The sequence below is a fragment of the Pleuronectes platessa genome, chromosome 12 (genome assembly GCF_947347685.1).
Source record: "Pleuronectes platessa chromosome 12, fPlePla1.1, whole genome shotgun sequence".
Classification (NCBI taxonomy): domain Eukaryota; kingdom Metazoa; phylum Chordata; class Actinopteri; order Pleuronectiformes; family Pleuronectidae; genus Pleuronectes; species Pleuronectes platessa.
In genome coordinates, this window is record NC_070637.1 from 26,220,303 (window position 1) to 26,229,141 (window position 8,839).

General features: G+C 43.6%; 1 protein-coding gene across 1 annotated transcript; it reads right to left on the minus strand.

Moving 5' to 3' along the window:
- Positions 1 to 1,967: 1,967 nt before the first annotated feature.
- Positions 1,968 to 6,508, minus strand: LOC128453019 (synuclein). The gene is made up of 5 exons (XM_053435612.1): positions 6,359 to 6,508; positions 4,758 to 4,799; positions 4,370 to 4,497; positions 3,629 to 3,655; positions 1,968 to 2,021 (listed from the first exon to the last, which is right to left on the minus strand). Exons 1-5 carry the CDS (start codon positions 6,477 to 6,479, stop codon positions 1,968 to 1,970), a joined length of 372 nt encoding a protein of 123 aa, XP_053291587.1. The 5' UTR covers positions 6,480 to 6,508.
- Positions 6,509 to 8,839: the final 2,331 nt, after the last annotated feature.

The window sequence follows — 8,839 nt, forward strand, 5'->3', positions numbered from 1 at the left end:
CTCGTGGGTGGCAGGGGGGGGGGGGGGGGGTGTTCCCCTCGCTCGACCTGCTCAGATCCTTTGTGTGCCTGCGCTACACACTGGGTTTGCATTTGTGCCGTCATAGAAAGATCCCAGAGGCTCGACTGCACACGGTGTCCTGTGGTTTAAACATCACAGACGTCTGTGGTTTAAACTACAGACGTCTGTAGTTTAAACATCACAGACGTCTGTAGTTTAAACCACAGACGTCTGCTGGACGACGGTACGACAGGATCCTCAGTGATCAGCACGATGGAGATCACGTCTCCTGGTTCTGGTGAAAGCAGCTGATGAAGCGACTGAATAATTACGACTACAACACAAAACAACTTTATTAATCCTGAGGGCAAATTGGTTTATGGCAAATAAAAGACGACAGAAACCAGACATGAAGTGACGATAACACAATCAGTGTGTTTCCACTGATGTCCATCACCTGAAACACTCATGAACTGTTTGTGAGTCTTTTCTTCTGTGTGCGGCCGACATGGTGACGTCTTTGTGTTGTTAGCCTCCCTCCTCACAACAGGTTCTGTTGATAGTGGAGACGAGGATCAGGGGTGCGTGTCTGTGTGTGTGTGTGTGTTTTATGGAAACAGGCCCCACCCTGCAGTCAGTGAACACGTTGTGTCTTCATGTCTGACCATATGATCGTAAATGATGTGATGTGAAGCTGATCCGCTCGTACGAACACACAATCTGATTCTCTTCTTTTCTTCAGATCACGACATGTTAAAAGTGTCTGAGATGTAAAAGTACATAAAACATGAGGAGGCGGAAACATTCCAGTTCTTGAAACCTGAATACTGCAGTAGAAATACTCCTCCAGTGTTCAACTGTTTTCAGGTTCTGCAGGTTCTCTATGTGAGAACAGATGTCAGAGTCAGTGTCTCTGGACATGTTCTGGATCTTCTCCTGCAGCCTCCTGGTAACATGTGTGTAACATGTCAGAGTTCATGTGAGGAACCAGCAGGACAATGTGTGGAAGCTTCCCAGTGAGCGAGTGGACGTGTGGACGAGGTTTCTAACACGTGACGTGAAACATGAAGAACACAAACATCTCAGGATGAAGAAGAGGAGCCGGACACGTAGAAGATGAAGACGTCCACTTGGAAACACGAGGAGATTCTACAGCTGCATTCGTTCTGGACTATTTCTACACAACCTGGAAGTTATGAAGTTTTAAGATTTATCTGATGCTTCTTCTTCTGTGGTGTGACACAAACCCTTATACAGTGACCTGCTGCTGACAACTGACCAATCACAAACAAGCAGTGACGTCACATCTCCAAAGAAACATCTGGGTCTCTGTCACCTGCTTATCATGTGTTTTAATTCACACTGCCCCCTGGTGGTCAGAGCTGAGAACTGCACCTTTGCGTGGTTGTAAACAGAACAGGAAGTAAAGGAGAAGAAACGAAGTCGTTTTCCAAACGCGTCTTTATTTCACTTGTGTTTTATAAAACAAGAATCTGCCCTGAAGCTCGATTATATCTGTGTGTGTGTGTGTGTGTGTGTGTGTGTGTGTGTGTGAGAGAGAGTAAAGCAACATGCAGTTTAAGGCCTCAGATGTGTCTGTCAGGGGGCGGAGTCAGCATAGTGTCCTGGGTGATGTCGTCCTACACCGACTAACCAGCTTAGTGCATGGTGTCATCCCCTGAGTGTTACAAAACTGACAGTGTGTGTGTGTGTGTGTGTGTGTGTGTGTGCACAATGAGAGACAAGTATCGGGGGGTAAGATGAGGACAGGCTGTCTCTTGGTTAATGTGGTGAAGAAGCTGTTAGTGATGAGCAGGTCAAAGGTCAAAGGTTAAACGTTGTGAAGTTAGTTTCCTCTGGGTCGCCCTCGGAGTCTGAGGAGAACAAACAGACACAGAGAAATCTGATTAGAAAAGCACTCAACACCCATTGGACGACACCAGCTGTCAATCACTCTGTCCACTCACCTACTGTCCGGCCGGTTCGCTTTGTCCTTCAGCTTCTGTCTTTGGAAGGTCGGCCTGAGAGAAAGAGAGGGCAGAGGTCACATGACTGTCACATAACCCCGCCCACAATCAAAGATACATTTCTCCGAGAGCAACGACAGGTAAACACATTTCATTGGTCGGTTTCACTGTTTGACTTCGAGGTCACGACCTCCATCATCACTGGTGATGATTGTTTTCAAATCTGCTGATTGAACCTTTTTCTACTTGGACACACAACGGTTGTTCACGGAGAAGTGTAACTTTATATTTCAACCAGTGACTGAATGTGAACGAGATTCATGTTAATAAAGATGAAGACACGCCTCCTCTTCCTCCTGTTCAAACAGGAAGCTGTAGTATCTCAGATGTGAACACCGCCATCTTGTGGTGATGACGTCATTTACAGTCAGAGGCTGCGTTAGAGTGAAAAGACCTGAAGTGTTTCGACAGCCGCCATAAAACCATCTGTTTGAATTCTGTAAGTGATGAGGAAAGGAGCCTCAGTGCTTCCTAACTTGTCTCCTTTAGCCAAGGAAACATCGACCATGAGGAGAAAATGACATTATTATAACAGTCATCACAAAGTACTGTATATTTTGTGTGAATCTCTGTCGATAACAAACCGCAGCGTGTAAGTGGACTCAGACTTTTCAGATCTGTGGTTCTCCTTTCCTAACTCCTTATGGCTTCTCCTTCACATCTTTCCTTGACCTCAAATAAAACCAAACTGATCGGAAACACTCGAACAAACATCAGTAAGATAAGAACGACCTGAAATGACAAAACCGTCTTTGACAAACATTTATTTAACGGCTATATTTATATTTTAGTTTGGTCCATGTCCCATCTGCTAACATGGAGGAGGTTTATGACCTGTACTGCAGCCAGACACCAGGAGGCGATAGAGATGATGTTGCTTTACTTTATGGGGTCGTCATGTCGTCCATCTTTATTTACAGTCACTGATCAACTAGAACATCGACTTGTGAAAGAAAGTGAGTAAAGAGTGAAACCGAGGAGAGAAGCTGAAGAAGATTTAGTTCACGTGAACGAATCAGATTCATGCTCCTGGTTCACTTTAGTGTGACTTTGTTAGTCTGGAGCGGAGCGTCATCAGCATAGAGACGAACGTCAGATCGTTTCTTTACTTTTAGCCGCCTCCTCCTTCACGTTGGTTAGTTTTATAAACATAAGTGAAAAACATCATCACAAACTGATAATAGCAGTTTTATAATTATGTTGTAGCTGCTTCAATATTTATAACGCAAGGGAAAGCTGAAGGAAACTTTCAGATTTGATTCCTGACGTGCAACTGCTGCGATGCTGAGATGAAACACTTTGGGTTTTCATTGATGCTAACTGCAAGATGCACTTATTATATAACATGTTTTCTTAACACGGGATGTGTTTCACTTAGTTGTAACATTCCTTTCGGTTCCGTCTCATTTAGATAAACTGAAGCTTTTCAGTTGCATTCTGGGTTTTTCTTCACATTCTGAAAATTGTTAAAATCTTAGAAAAAGCACTGATTAATCGTTTACAGTCAGAAAATCATGTCAGGCTACGAGCATCAAACCATGCTAGCAATCATTTAGTCGCTCATAACCCCCCCCCCCCCCCCCTCCCAACCAATCAGGCACCTCCTCAGCCACTGGTCCCGCCTCCTCCTGGTCCCAGTCAATCACCAGAGATTTGTCAATGAAGAGAGAAAAATTGTTTAATTCATCAACACAGATTAAAACATTAATTTAATGTAGTTCACTGCTAATGAACTGTTAAAGTAGAAGTAAAATATTATCAGTAATATAAAATAATCTTTATCAGGATGTTTCATTAGTGTTTAATCAGAATCAGCCTTTGATTATTTCAGGAGGCTCCTCCTCCTCAGAGTCGCCATGTTGCACCACCATGTTTCTACCGGAGCCGAGACCCTGTCACCTGGTCACCTGAGGGGGGGGCAGTTTCTTGCAATCTGCACCTTCACCACCAGATGTCACTTAATCTGAGACACTGAACCTTCATAAGAGAAATATTTTAAATTTTCGTTTCATTGCAGGAAAAAATATCAATTTTGTTCAGTGAAGAAAAACTGAAATATATGAATATATATATACATTGATTAAATTGCTAACACCTGTTACAACCAGTTACTTATGTACCTTAAAAAATAAAGTTAAATCATCTTTTAAAATTATTGTTGCTCCAGATTCTCCAGAAAACTAAACTGCGTGAAGAGGAAGGAAAACTGACGAGGAGAGAAAGTGATGGAAGTGATGTGATTTCTGTGTTTGTGTAATAACTCCCACTGCCAGAAGAGGGAGACATAAGTTTGACACTTAATTATGAAATTCATTAAAATCCACCAACGTGATGTCACTCACCGTGCTGACGAATCCGCTCGCCACAGCTGCATGCTCCACCCCCTCCACCGCGGCCTGGGCCACTTCATTGGCCCCGGTGACGGCAGTGTCGGCAACAACGTTGGCCTGTTCAGTTGACTTCTGGGCAACTGGACGACAGGAAACAAAGTGTCATGTAAACACACACACACACACACACACACAGACACACACATATATTGAACAAACATTAGTGAGATAATAACAACCTAAAATGTCAAAACCATCATTGACAAACATTTATTCAACGTCTTCTTCGATTTTTTTGTTTGGCCCATGTCCCATCTGCTAACATGGCGGAGGGCGGGGGGGGGGGGGTTAATGCCCTACCCTGCAGCCAGCCACCAGGGGGCGAACTCTCGTGTGTTACCTGTGTTGACTCCGGTCACGACTCCCTCCATCGTCTTGTTTCCTGACGAGAGAAGAAACAAAGTCAAAGAACTGAGTTCACTCCATGTTGTTTTTTATGGTGTGACATTCACACTGTGAGTGTGACCTGGATTCTGTGCGCACACACACACACACACACACACACACACACACACACTCACAGAATAATGGCTTCAGGTCACCAGGATGAAACGTAGACAAGCAGCTGCTCCAGTCTCTGTTCATTTGTTTATAACATTATAAACTTTTCTTTCATTTATTTTTCCTCTGATGTGTTTAAACTCCTTTCTAATTGGTTCCAGGCCCCACAGCAGCATCTAGTGGACATTAGAGGAACTGCTTCTGACTCCAGAGAACTGGTCTGATCATTACTCACAACATACAAGACAGATCTCGTTTCATTATCGACGTCTGGAATGATATTAAAACAAAGTGAATGACGCACAAGCTGTTTTCTAACCAGACGAGGAAGAAGATGATGATGATGATGATGATGATGATGATGATGATGATGATGAAGGGGCTCATAACATCAGCTCATATCTCCGTCACTTTGACTTCTTTTCTTCTTCCTCGAGTCGAGTTAGGACCGAGCACGACAGCACGCATCGATTCATAATCATGTTTAATCTTTGACAAACATCTGTGATCTGCACGTGAACATCAAACGTCACTTTATCAACATTTACAGGTTCTGATATGTTCCTGTTTTATTTGATCGGTTGATCCTGATGCTTTTCACCTGTATCATCACTAGTGTCTGTGCTCCCTGTTTGACCTTTGACCTCAGTTTGTCTCAGTCCTTCTCAGTTCTCAGGTTTTAACGTTTCTAACGAGATATTTAAATCATGGTGTTTTTAGTGAAGCTGCATTATCTGGAATGACCAGCAGAGGGCGACTCCACTGGTTTGAAAGATTCTCTGTCCAAGCACTTTTTCTTCGATCCATCTTCTTCTCTACCTATCACTTCCTCCCTCCCTCCCTTCTTCCATCCTGCTTTGGTGTAGAATTACACTTGTCCTCCGCCCATCCCTTCATCTTATCTATTCACCCTTCACTTTCCACCAAGGTAAAACCCGAGATGTGAATTTTATACGTTTAAATGAATGTTTATCCATCACCTCACAATGTTGAGGGTGAATTGCACTTTTTGATCTTCCCTCCTTCTTTCATATGATTTTTATATGTTAAAATTCACCTTTTCAACCCATCGCTCCCTCCACCCCTCTTTTGTTCTATCACTCCATCCATCCCTCCTTCAACTTTCATATAAAAAAACAGAGCTGAATTTTCTTCTTGTCCTCCTCCCTCTATCTCTCCATCCCTCCCTTCATCCTTCACAGGTCGATGTTGAATTTCACTCGTCTCTCGCTCCGGTCACGATGTCTCACGTCAGATGACTCTTCCTCCTTCCTCCTTCCGTCTGTCTGTCCTTCTGATCATCTCTCCATCATCCACTCTTTTCTCCACCTCTGTATTCTCTATCTTCACTTTCTGTCTGATTGTTGTCTTTCACTTTTTAAATACATTTTCTGTTGTTGAATTCTGCCCCCCCATCCACCCGCCCATCCATCCTCTCACCGACATAGATGACCCCCTCCTTGGTCTTGGTGGCGGCCTCCTCCACGCCGGCCTTCGTCTTCTCGGCAGCGGACACCACTCCACCCTTCGCCATGGAGAATCCCTTCTTCAGAGCGTCCATGATGCTTTGCTTTTCCTCTCGTCTTCTTCAAATTTGTCCTTTTCGCTCTTCTTCTCTTCTTATTCGCTCGACTCTTCTGTCCCTCTCTCGTCTCCTTGTGCTCCGTCTGCCTCTGTCGTTTCGTCTCTTCTCGTCTTCCTGCTAATGGATGAGGGAGAGAGAGAGGGAGAGAGAGAGAGAGGGGTGGAGAGAGGACACGTGAGAAAGAGAGAGAGCTCTTACGAGAAAGGGAGGGAGAGAGGAATAGAGAGATTGTGCATTGGAGCAAACAAAAGAGAGAGAGAGGATGAGTGAGGCAGAGCGAAAAGCAAGAGAGAGAGAAAAATAAATAAATGAATGAAAGAGAGACAGATGAAGAAAAGAGGAGGAGTGAAAACAAAAAGCTTTTTCAGCGTCGAACCGATAAACTCACGTCCTCCAGGAAATAAATAACCACTGGGCCGTGATTGACAGCTAGTGTCATCCAGGTGGTGAAGGAGGCAGGTAGAGGTGGGTGTGTCCCCGAGCTCTCAGTCAGGCTCCACCCCCTCTCTCCTAATATGGTTACTTATGGTTTCAACAAACCAAGATGACTCACCCGATAAATGCAAATGGGGACATGTCCGCGTCCCTCGCGTGGCGTCCCTCTCTGGGGGGCGTGGCTGAGGGGGGGGACATCGTACAGTTACAGAGTTTCTACGATGTGTTTCTGAAGACGGGACTTTTCAGATGTTTGTCTTTTGTTGCCGACATTTTGATTTCAGTTAAACACTAAACTTTACTTCTTTAAATGACGTCACCTCTCCCAAAAGGCCAAACCATCTCGATCGCCCCCTGGTGGCTGGCTGCAGTGTAGCTCATTAACCACACGCCAAAGATATAAGTTGACGTTATGTAAATGTTGGTCAAAGATGCTTTCTGTCTTTTCAGGTAGTTATTATATACAGTCACTGATCCTCTTTATATACAGTCACTGATCATCTTTATATACAGTCACTGATCATCTGTATATACAGTCACTGATCATCTTTATATACAGTCACTGATCCTCTTTATATACAGTCACTGATCATCTGTATATACAGTCACTGATCATCTGTATATACAGTCAGTGATCATCTTTATATACAGTCACTGATCATCTTTATATACAGTCACTGATCATCTATATATACAGTCACTGATCCTCTTTGTATACAGTCACTGATCATCTGTATATACAGTCACTAATCATCTTTATATACAGTCACTGATCATCTTTATATACAGTCACTGATCATCTTTATATACAGTCACTAATCATCTTTATATACAGTCACTGATCATCCAAACCAAACCAGGTCTTGACCCTCAAACAGTCCTAGGAAGAAGTGTGGACCGGTCAAAGTGTCCTCCCTCTGTAGGTCTATGTTAAATGGTCCTCACAAAGGTATAAGTAAGTTAACACACAGACATTAATTTCGTGCTTAAAACATCTGATTCAGCGTTTGCTCGTTCACATGATTTAGTTACTGTGAGGAAAAGTACTCAATGTAGTTACAATACCACAGTTAAAGTACTGATCATATTTTTTATGAATTAATTAAAAACTTGTACATGGCACAACAAATTAAACAGAGCTGAGCTCATGATGGTGACATTAACCAACAAACCCAGAAACCTTGAACACGTGTAAACTTTTTCCTGTGAACCATCCAATCAGAGACGAGTGGACGACCTCACGTCCAATCAGAGACGAGTGGACGACCTCACGTCCAAACCAGTCGCTCCAAATCACCTGCCTGAGGAATCCAGCACCTGCCCTCTAATTGACTGTTTTATGACTGTGTGTGTGTGTGTGTGTGTGTCTGTGTGAGTGTGTGTGTGTGTGTGTGTGTGTGTGTGTGTTAGTTTTCTATAACAGCTGTGACATGTTTCAGACACTCAGCAGCTCGATGGTCATGTGAAGAAAACATTGTGTCTTCATCCAAAGTCAAACCAGAGAACGTCTCCACTTCCTGTTTTGAGTCCGCTCGTATTGACGATGATGATTTACATTATTGTTTTACCTATTTTTGATCCATTAATTAATTGTATTTTTGGTAACTTTTGCCAAAATTTGGAAAGAAATTTACTTGGTTTTCATGCCATGGGCGTGTCCACTTGACTTGATAGCGCCCCCTACAGTGCAGCGCCTGCAGTACGTTTCACCAAAATGCATGAAAATCATTGAGCGTATGTATCAGATGCAGATGTCACATGACCCATGTTCCAAACCCAGCAGGAGGTTTTTGGCTCCACATGTTTGAGTCCCGACCTGAACACCTACATGCCCATATTGAGTCACACTCATAGCGCCCTCTACTGGTGTGTACTCCTCGCAGCTAGTTGACACGTCCAGC

Coding starts and splice junctions, on each gene's coding strand:
- LOC128453019 (XM_053435612.1), bottom strand. CDS start 6,479: ATGGACGCTCTGAAGAAGGGATTCTCCATGGCGAAGGGTGGAGTGGTG. Junction 4,800..6,358: donor GGAGGGGGTCATCTATGTCG/GTGAGAGGATGG, acceptor TTCTCTCGTCAG/GAAACAAGACGATGGAGGGA. Junction 4,498..4,757: donor CGTGACCGGAGTCAACACAG/GTAACACACGAG, acceptor CCTGTCGTCCAG/TTGCCCAGAAGTCAACTGAA.